The 11,191-nt window shown below is 33.1% G+C and overlaps 1 protein-coding gene across 1 annotated transcript; it reads right to left on the bottom strand.

Moving 5' to 3' along the window:
- Positions 1-4,685: 4,685 nt before the first annotated feature.
- LOC127085763 (NADPH:quinone oxidoreductase) lies at positions 4,686-5,798 on the bottom strand. Its single transcript, XM_051026290.1, has 3 exons — positions 5,607-5,798; positions 5,310-5,501; positions 4,686-5,129 (listed from the first exon to the last, which is right to left on the bottom strand). The coding sequence occupies exons 1-3, from the start codon at positions 5,683-5,685 to the stop codon at positions 4,825-4,827; spliced, it is 576 nt and encodes a 191-aa protein (XP_050882247.1). The 5' UTR covers positions 5,686-5,798; the 3' UTR covers positions 4,686-4,824.
- Positions 5,799-11,191: the final 5,393 nt, after the last annotated feature.

Raw genomic sequence — 11,191 nt, 5'->3', positions numbered from 1 at the left:
CTCATCTATTCCGGGCATATTTGAAACCACCTAGGTTAATAGATCCAAAGTTTTCTTTAGTAACCCTACAATATCCCTTCTCTGTTCATTGACAAAGATGTTCTAATCTTAGTAGTTTGGAAACTTTGGGAACCTATCTGCATTGTCTTCAAATCTTCTGTGGGCATCAGTCGATCTTCCATGAATTTTTCTCTTGTATTAAAATCCACGAAGTCGATACTGTGGGAATTAGGCTTTAGAGAGATCACCTCTGCCATATTATTAACCTTCAAATTATCTCGATAATAGTTTCTAGCAACTTCTTGGTCACCCTTTATCACCCATATCGGACCATTATCTATAGGATACTTCATGGTCATACAGCGGGTGAATAATATTGATTCTAATGCATTGAATGCGAGTCTGTCAATGATGATGATGTATGGGTAAAGTTAAGTTATTACCAGATACATAACTTTTATTGGGTTGGAATTTTAACCTTTCTTGAGCGTGGTTTTGATGGAAATATGACCACAAACTTGTACCTACTCGCCAGAAAATACCACCAATGAGCCTTTGAAAAACTGAAGGAGTTCAAGATCAAGTTGCATCCTTTAAAACATGGACTTAATTGAAATACACTGACAGTGTAAAATGATTTTACACCATCAGTTAATCCTAGACGTTGGATATTGAAATAAGTTTGACTTTTATTTTAAAAACCTATAAAGTAATGCAAACAGTGATGGTGATGAATCGACAATGTAATTTTTTTTACACTGACAGTGCATAGTAATTAATCCCTTAAAACATATTTGAGTACAAAACATTAACCAAACTCCCTAAGTCAATGAGAACTATTTTGATATCCCTATCAAATATTTGCATACTAATGACCATGTGGTCATCCTCACGATGTAATGTTACCATCGTGGAACCTTTTTTTGTAATTGACATGCTTTTAACAAGCACAACAACTTTTGATGATGACAACTAATTGTTAATGACAACCAATGTCTTCTGACAAGTCAAGCATAAACCATTAAGCAAATAAAGATGTAAACCTAAGTATTATGGTTTGATGAACTTGACTATCCAATAATGGAAATAAAATGGAATACAAACTCAAGCCTCATCTCAAGTGAACTCAAGCAAGTGCCTATAAAATGACGTATCTAACAAAGTCTTGAAGTGCAAGGAATCCCTACCTTAAATAGTCTGCGTGAATACTTTGTAAAATATAAGGGCATTCTCGTAAAAGTACATGGCTAAATCACATACACACTAAAACATATTTTCAAACTGATTTCTCTCAAGAAAATATTTTCTAAGATATCTTTAAGTTGTGCTAGATTAGTTGGAAGTTGTTAGAATAGCTATGGGCAAAGCTTTGTCTTTTCTAATCGATTGGGACATTAATCTAATTGATTAGATCAATTAAAAAATGAGCTCTAAGCAATTAGGACAACATTTTAATGATGTAGGCTAGATATCTTTTCTTTCCTGTTTTGAAATGGTAATCAATTATCTTTAAAGTATCTAATCGATTAGCTCGTCTTAGAAAACATTAAAATCAATTTCTTTTTTAGTCGACACCTAACCTATAAATAGATGTCTCTTCCATCATTTCAAAATATCCAGAATTGTGTTTTGACATTTCTCCCTCTCTCCCTCTCTCTAAACTTTTCTTTTACTTTCTCTCACTAATATTTTAGCCGAAATGCTTTTGTGAGAAAGTTTTTTGATGAATGAGGATAATTTGTAATTGTAGAAGAGTAGAATTGTAAAATTCACCAAGGGAATTTTTGTTTACACATTGATTGAATATTATCCACTTAGGGATTGTTTGGGTTAGAAGTTAAACCCGTAAAAGTTTTTGGTTTGGGGATCATGTGATCAAGCCCTTATTTAGGTTTGAGATCTACTCGGTGGTAAAATCTCATAGGTTCTTAGTTAGCTTGTGGTAAAACTAAGGTTAGGTTGAGATTAGCTCGGTATTAAAAAATTTGATAAGGTTCGAGATTAACACGTGGTACAATCTCCTTCGTTATTGGTTAGCCTGTTTAAAACCAAAGTTTAAGGTTCGTGAGCTCAACCCGTGATAAAAGCTTACAAAGTTTGTTTAGAAGCTTGGAGACTAATTACTCCAAGATTCTCATGGAAAGAAGACTAACTGCTTCAATCTCCTGCATGGAAAAGATACAACCGCTTCGATATGTTATTTGGAAGAAAAGACTCAAACCACTATACTCCTAGTCTTATTGTTTGGTTAGAAGTCAACCATTTTCCTTGTACAAGAGGAGTCGTGAGTATTACCTAATAAAAGCTTTCAAATTTTATTGGATACTCTCAAGATCAATTCATAGGGATAAGACTAAGTCGTTTCTTGATTAAACCTGTATAACTCTTGGTGTTCCTCTCTTTCCTTAACTCTTTATTTTCCGCAATTTATATTCTGCAACTTATTTTCCGCTGCTTAATATTTAAACTATTTTCTAAAATGATTATAAACTCTGATTTTAATCTGAAAAGTTTTTCAAAACCAAGTTTTTATGAACCACACAATTCACCCCCCTCTTGTGTGTGAAGTCACATGTCCAACAACCATCAATTATGATAATGACTTGAAGATGTGCATAACCTGACATGCATATCTCCTCTGAGAAGAACTTGACTCTCTTCATCCTACAAATCACCTAATAATATTATTAGCTGTGTGACGCACTTGCTCAACATCTTCAGGGTCTTTATTATTTCTTTCCTTTAGTCTCCTCGATTGAGTTCTTTTGAGATGGGGATGTCTTTCACCTCTATTACGTGAAGCTCCTTGTATATATCTTCTTATACGGCCTTCTTGTATTAGACTCTCTCTCTCTCTCTCTCTCTCTCTCTCTCTCTCTCTCTCTCTCTCTCTCTCTCTCTCTCTCTCTCTCTCTCTCTCTCTCTCTCCTCGATTGAGTTCTTTTGAGATGGGGATGTCTTTCACCTCTATTACGTGAAGCTCCTTGTATATATCTTCTTATATGGCCTTCTTGTATTAGACACACACACACTCTCTCTCTCTCTCTCTCTCTCTCTCTCTCTCTCTCTCTCTCTCTCTCTCTCTCTCGTGTGATAATCATTTGTATGTCGCCCTTTAGCTTTATGATACTTGCACCATCTGACACAATGGGGGACAAAATGGCCCAGGTATGATATATTTCCCATAGTATTTGACCTCTATGAGTGTTTAGAAGTGTGGTGTTATCCATTGACCTATATGCTGGTTTGAATGCATTCATATCTCGTATGGGATGATTGACTAGATTTTTCTAGGCATTCAACGATTCTCGACTTCTAACACTTTATTCTTTTGCATCTCTCGCTCTTCTCTCACTATTACTATCTTCTCCTTTCACATATCATTCTTCATTTGTCATGATCTCCTCTATTAAGTCTGTCAATTTTTGTGCGAGTGACTCATTGAAATGTATCACCTTGAAGCCATTTTTGAAAGCTCGTACGAACATTTATTTATTAGGGTGAAACCCCTTATAGTTGCTGCGTTAAACCTGGCCAAATATTTTCTCAGGGATTCAGTATTTCCCAAACGAACATTAAATAAGTTAACAGTCAAGTACTATTCTATGTTTACTCGTCAAGAAGTGATGGATCAGTTTCCTGACAAGATTCTGGTAGCTGGATATAGAGAATCTTGACAATATCACGTACCATCTCAGGGCGGCCTCTTTGAGTGTATCTGCCCCGAGTTTGCATTTGAATGAATTTGTCGCCCCGACTATGACCATTTGGGTATTGAGGGGTTGTGATATGTTAATGGAAATCACTTTTTCCATTTAAGGAAGTCAATGATGGTGGCTTAAAATATTTAGGGACAAGTGCATTCCATATATAATTTGATAGAGGTTGAGGATCAAGAAACTCTCCATTCTCTTCCTCCAACGTTGTTATTTTTGTTGTAAGCTTCAAATATCGCTCTATAGGACCTCATTATATCGTTGTATACGGCCTGACGATCATCATTATTACTGCTTGGAGTACATTCTCTGGTCACTATTATAAGCAACATTTTTTTTTAGGTTAATTGAATAATTAATATATCTGATACATAATAATGACCAAATACATTATTTATTCAATGAATTAAAAAAATTATAATAATTTTCAGAGGATGTATTTTTCTCAACGATTTCAAAACAATGATCTTGTTAGGGATTTTCAAACAATTATCATTATTACTATTGATACCAATTTTTCTCACCAACTTCACCACCATCTTTATATTGGCTATCATGCCCTTTTCTTACCGAGTCTTTTTTGGCATTTATGTAGTTAAAGCTCGACCAACATTAAAATTGACTCAAAGATCAATATAAGCCTACTGGTACACAAACCTCATTTGCATTTTCAGAGTTGGTATTAGCATTCTCATAGATATTTACTTCATTCTAATTTATCTCCACACTGAATTCTTATTAGCACCACAATATTCCATAGCTTTTTCTAACTTTTTAAGACTCAATCTTTTTTCCATCATTTAACTTATTACCCTGTGAAATATAATATCCTATGGTGTGATCAGTGTTCAGAAAAATCAAGAAGATTATCATACACAACACCTAAATGAAATAAAACAACATGAGAAGGAAAGAAATCAATGAGATCAACAATGAAGCAATTGTATCAAAACACATCATGCCAACACATAATGAATTAAAATTCCTGATATAAATGAAGAACAAATACATTTTGTAACTGAGTATCAATAACAACTTATGCTAAAATCTTTCTGAAAACCCAAAAAGCTTATTTTATTTCAAACAATTAATGACACTCAAATCTATTTCAATTTTTGCCTTGAAGCTTCAAGGTAAATGCCTTCAAAGACAAAAGAACTTCCTTCAAATTATTCTTAGCACCTTCATCAATCAAGTCACCATCTCCGTTAAATTTTGCCGGAGGCTGAAACGCGTTGAGGAAAAACTCGGGTTTATTGATGAAATGAAGATCGAGAAAAACTCCAACTTGTCGAAGATGGTAGTGCGATTTCGCACCACCATGACCTCCTCCAACACTCACCACAGCAGCAGGTTTACCAGCCCAAACATTTGGTGGCCTTGATGCCCAATCAATTGCATTCTTAAGTGGAGCTGAAACAAATATATTTAATAAAAATCAAATTTATTTTCTGCAAATTATTAGTTAAATACAATTAAATTTTTTAATTTTTATTTATTTATAATTTTTAAAGCACGAGATTATAATAGATCTCGATTCAACAATTATCCATGACTGTGAAAGTGAAAACGAGAGTTATGATATTTAGTTACCAGAGAGAGAATAGTTATATTCAGGAGAAGCGAAGAGAAAGGCGTCAGCCGCAACAATCTTTTGGCGAAAAGCTTCGATTTCAGCGGGATAAGTTCCTTCTTTCTCAAGATCAGTGTTCAACAATGGCAGATTTGAAATATCAACATGTTCAATTTCAACACCCTCGACAACACTTTTGCTCAATTCAATAGCTACAATCATCAATAATCAATTTATAAAAAAAAAGATCAAATAATTCATGAATCAAACAGATTAAAAAGAGTTAGTTAATTGTAAGAAGAAAGTTAGGAACTAACCAGCACGAATGAGACCGGTGTTGTTAGAAGCTTTTCGAATAGAACCAGAGAGAGCGACGATCTTGATAGCAGCAGCCATATTAGAACTGTGATTTGTGAATTGGAAGAGAAGAGTATTGTATTGTATTTATATATTGTAGTTGTGAGATCCGTGTGTAATGACTAGATTCAAAGTAAAGTGTATAAAATTCAATATTGGAAAAGATGATGCTATGCATTACGTAGGGCTGATCACATTCAAAAGCTAGTCAAACAAGGTAGGGTACTTTTGAATTTTGTTTTTATGATTTTTTATTTTTTAATGAAAAAAAAGAATATGAATAATTTTACATTGTCTATTAATTAGACTCTCGCCATATCACATTTTTATTTGTAAAATACCATTTGATAATAGAAAATATTTTAATTGGATGTTATTGGAATACTTCTCCATATTGACACTGACAATACACTACCTTTAACCTCTTTTTTATACTACTAACTTTAAAATATCAGTGTGATTTATTAAATATTATTTTAGAAATAAAATTGTGTAATGTATTTTAGGATAAATAATTCGTTATTTTTTTTTATCATAATGAGTTACAAAATATTTATTAATTTCTATTGTTTTAATTGATTATTTTATTATTATTGATGAATGATAAATTTTATAAAATAATTTATAATTTTCTTTTCATATTAACAAAGTTATATTGTTTTAATATTTATAAAAGTGTAAAAAGAAATATATATTTATATATTATAAAATTCATTGTTTTTAATCATATAAATATGTCATTTTTCTAATTGTATCATTCTTTTAAATCCATAGTAGTATTTGATAGTGTTGGAATTTGTTCTTATGATATACTTATAATAATGTTGCATAAAATGTACAGATAAATCATAATATAAATAAATATTCTCCACATTAAATTATTAATGCAATATATGTATGTAGCCATTCTGAAGTCCAGTCGTGTAGATATATACTACTTTTTTTATTTTATTTATAGAAAAAATACTTTTTTTTTAATTCATGTATTTAAACTTTATAATAGTTAATTACATTGATTATCTATAAAATTTTAAAAAAGTAATATTTTTTAAAAATAAGATTAGAGGGAGTATGCATTCATTTTTAAGTCAATGAGCCAGTAAGATGTGAAATTCATTGTTCTTTCTGATTCCTTTCTTTGGTAAGTAAATCCTAATTAATTTATTTGATTAATGTTCAGTATATAGCTTGTGATTAAGTCTAGATACATAACAATCTCATTTTGTGTAGTAATATTTCAATTTCAGTCACATGGATGGTCTGAATTCTTTTAAGGAAACTAACAAAATATCCTTAAAAAGTCTACGAGTACGATATTCCTTTTTGACTAAAATAAGCAAAACAAAAACAGAAAATTTTCATGGTTAATGCTAACTTGTGTCCTAGAGGCACAAATTAAGAATCAAATGAAAAAATATTATTTTAAAAATTGTGTATTAATTTTAATAAAAATATAATATTAATCTTTTAATTATTTTTTTCAATACAAACTTTCTATAAGTGGCTTTCTTAACTTGTGTCTCTCGGATACAAATTAGTATTATTACCCAATTTTCATTTGTTGAATAAAATTAAATTGTGCATGGTTAAGTTTTGGTAATGTAAACGGGCATAGTATGCAATCATAGCTACTGCCCCCACTTGAATCATAGCTACTGTTGCGAAATTATATATATATTGATTTAAATTTTAATACCTATATTTTTTGTGTCAATTAGTATAAATAAGAATGGCACCCGCTGAAAAAACTGGATCCACTAATGAAACTCAACCTACTATTTTTTTATGTTCACTCTACTAAATTCTTTATTTTATTGTCATTTAAAAAATAAAAAAATATTTTATAAATGTTTGTTATACTAATCCATTTCAGTTTCATTTAAGTATAATTTGGTTTTGTATTTGAATTTTATTTTTGATTAGATTTGCATATAAAATCAAAAGTTGTAACATAAAATTTCGGATCTACGGAAAATACAAAGGGAAACACGGGTGAATGTGAGACGTGTGTGATTGACTCTGTTTCTTTAATTTACGTTAAATTTACGATTGAAATCGTAATAGAATCACATTTTCTGATTCTGCGGGATTGGCAAACACGAGTGTTTGGTGAGATCTGAGTGAATTCCTGCAGAAGATTGAAGATGAACGGTGGAAACGGTAGCTTGAATACGGAGCTTCCGGTTTTTTATGGAAAGAATTGGAATCGGTGGATGATTCATATGCGTGTGTTGTTTGGCGCTCAAGATGTTCTTGATTTCGTCAATGACAGTTATGCAGTGGTTGCAGCAGATGCAACTGAAGCACAAAGGAATACGTATAGAGAGTTGATGAAGAGAGATCATAAAACTCTATTCTACATTCATCAGTGTGTGGATGTGAATGTGTTTGAGAATACCGTTGATTCGACGATGACGAAGGTTGCGTAAGACATACTGGTACGTTGATATGGAGGTGATGCATTAGTGAAGAAGGTGAAGATTCAGTATCTACGTAAGCAATATGAGAATCTCAACATGAAGAGCAATAAGAGGATACCTAATTACATATGCAGAGTGATTCTGATCACAAATGAAATGAAATCTTGTTGAGAGACTCTTTCTAAATAAGTAATCATCGAAAAGGTACTGATATCACTTACTCCTCAATTTGATTACATTGTTGTAGCAATTGAACATTCTAAGGATCTGAGCACCGTGAGCATTGAAGTGCTACAAAGTAGTCTGGAGGCACAAGAGTTGCATCTGACTGAGAGAACCTCTGAAAGAGAGGTATAGCAGGCTTTGGAAGCATCTTCTGGTAAGAAGAATCAGAAACAGTCTTGGTCTGAAGTCAAGAAGAGACATGGTGGTAGTTATCAAAAGTCGAAAGTCTATAATTCTGATGAGAAGAAGCATCAGAATGGATAGTAGAAGTTTGACAAGAAGAAGGTTCAATGTTACTGTTGTAAGAAGTTTGGTCACTTTGCTGCTGACTTTTGGTTAAACAAGGAAAGAAAATTATAAGAAGCAAGCATAGTCATAAGAGAGTTTGATGATGAACTTGTTCTATTGATGGCTTATGAGTTTGATGATGAATATTTGGTAGACTGGTGGTATATGGATATTGGTTGCTCAAATCACCTAACTGGAAACAAACAATGGCTAATTAATTTTGACTCTATAAAGAGGAAAAAGATCAGATGTGCTGAAGATAAGTATTTGAATGTTGAAGGAATGGGGAAATGTCAAGGTCATAATGAAGAATGGAAAAACTGTTATGATCAAGGATGTTTGGTATATTCCTGGCATAAAGAGAAATTTGATGAGTGTCAGTCAGCTAATTGAGAAAGGTTTATCATTTACTATGAAGGACAATCTCTTGAAGTTATATTATTCTGATCATTCTGCTGATTATGCAGTCTGAATAGGGAAGCAACAAAACATTCAGGGTAATTGTGGAAACAGCTAAAACTAAATGCCTTAGTGGTGAAGGTGATAGTGAGTTGTGGCACAAGAGATTAGGGCATTTGAACTTCAGAAGCTTGGGGCATCTAAGTTATAAGAAGTCGGTGCATTGAATTTCTAAGATTATGAATCCTAAGAAGTCATGTGAGATATGCATGAAAGGTAAGCAACCTAGATTATCATTTACATCAAAAGTTGCTATAAGAGCAAAACATGTTTTAGAAGTAGTGTATTATGATGTATGTGGACCATTTGAAGTACCTTCTCTCGGAGGAAACAAGTATTCAGTGTCATTTGTGGATGAGTTCACAAGAATGACATGGGTAACACTCATCAAGTTTAAGCATGAGGTGTTTGCTGAGTTTCAGAAGTTCAAGACAAAGGCTAAAAAACAGAGTGGTCAGAAGCTGAAAATTCTCAAAACTAATGGTGGAAGTGAGTAAAAATCTACAGAGTTCAGAAGGTTCTGTGAGGAGAATGGAATTGAGCATGAGGTTACTACTTCATACACTCCTCAACATAATGGTCTTTCTGAAAGAAGAAACAAAACTTTGCTTGATATGACAAGGAGTATGCTGAAGGAGAAGAAGCTCCTTCACACTTTATGGGGAAGAGTTATTGTCACTACAACATATGTGCTCAATAGGTGTCCAATCAAGAAGATGAAGGAAATAACTCATTTTGAGAAGTGGACTGGAGATAAGAAAAGTGTGATCCATCTTAATGTGTTTTGTTCTGTTTGTTATAAACATGTTTCGAATGCTAAGAGAATGAAGTTGGATGACAAGAGCAAAGTTATGTTACTTGTAGGGTACCACAGGACGTGTGCTTATAAACTTTATTGTCATGTTATTAACAAAGTTGAATTCAGTTGAGATGTCATTGTAAAGGAATCAAATGCGTGGGATTAGAACAAGTCTCAATCCAACTCTGGTGCAATGTTGACATTTGAGTTAACTTTTGAAGATATTTCAGACTCTGAAGCAGAATCTACCTCTGAAGGAGATTTTGAGTTTGAAGAAGAGACGGAATATAAGTCAGAGTTTAAAGGTGACTCTGATGTTAAGGAAGACTATGAAGGTAAAACTGATTCTAATCCAGATTCTGATGATGATCCAAAATCTAGTGGTAATCATGCCTTTGGAGGTAGTCCAATATCTGATATTGTTCCAGCATCTGAAGAAGATTATGAACAAATTCAGAGACCATAAAGAATCAGAAAAATATTAAGAAGATTTGCAGAGTTTAACATGTCGTAAGATACTGAGATAGACTCCGAAGGGGAGGTCATCCAGTGTGCCATGTTTGTAGACTTTGAACCAGTAAGTACATAAGAAGCTCTCAAGAAGAATGTGTGGTTGAAGGTCATGAAAGAAGAACTTGAGGCTATATAAAGAAACAAGACTTGGGAGTTAACTGAGCTTCCAAGGAACAAGAAAGCCATTTGTGTCATATGGGGTTATAAGGTGAAACCAAAGCTAGATGGATCAATTGGAAAACAAGAAGCAAGGTTAGTAGCTAGAGGATTTCTACAGAAATCTAGACTAGATTACTTTCAGGTGTTTTCTCTTGTAGCTAGACATGAAACAATCATGTTGGTGATTGCTATAGCTGCTAACAGGAATTGGCCTCTGATGCTCTTGGATTTGTGAAAAAGAAACAGGAATGGATGGTGTACATATTACATGACGCTTTGTATGGACTGAAACAACCTCCTAGAGTCTGGAATCTAAAAATTGATTCTTTTTTCAAGCTTCAAGGAATCAGAAAATGTGAGATGGAGAATGGTGTTTATGTTCAACATACATTTGATAGCAATATGATTCTGGTGTGTCTCTATGTTGATGACATATTGCTAACAGGGAGTTGTTCAGGTGAGATAGCTAAGTTCAAGAAGGTCCTGATGAATGAGTTTGGAATGACTGATCTAGGGAATATGACATATTTTCTAGGGATGGAGATTTTTTACTCCGACAAGGGTATAATCTTGCATCAACTAAAGTATGAACTTGAACTTCTAAAGAGGTTTGAGCTGATGAATTGCAAGTCTGCAATTACATTTGCTGAAACAAATCATAAGTTGGATTCTGATGCTGAGG

This window comes from Lathyrus oleraceus, chromosome 5 (assembly GCF_024323335.1).
Source record: "Lathyrus oleraceus cultivar Zhongwan6 chromosome 5, CAAS_Psat_ZW6_1.0, whole genome shotgun sequence".
NCBI classification, from domain to species: domain Eukaryota; kingdom Viridiplantae; phylum Streptophyta; class Magnoliopsida; order Fabales; family Fabaceae; genus Lathyrus; species Lathyrus oleraceus.
Note: the sequence above shows the minus strand (reverse complement) of the source record. Positions and strands in the feature narration are given on the sequence as shown.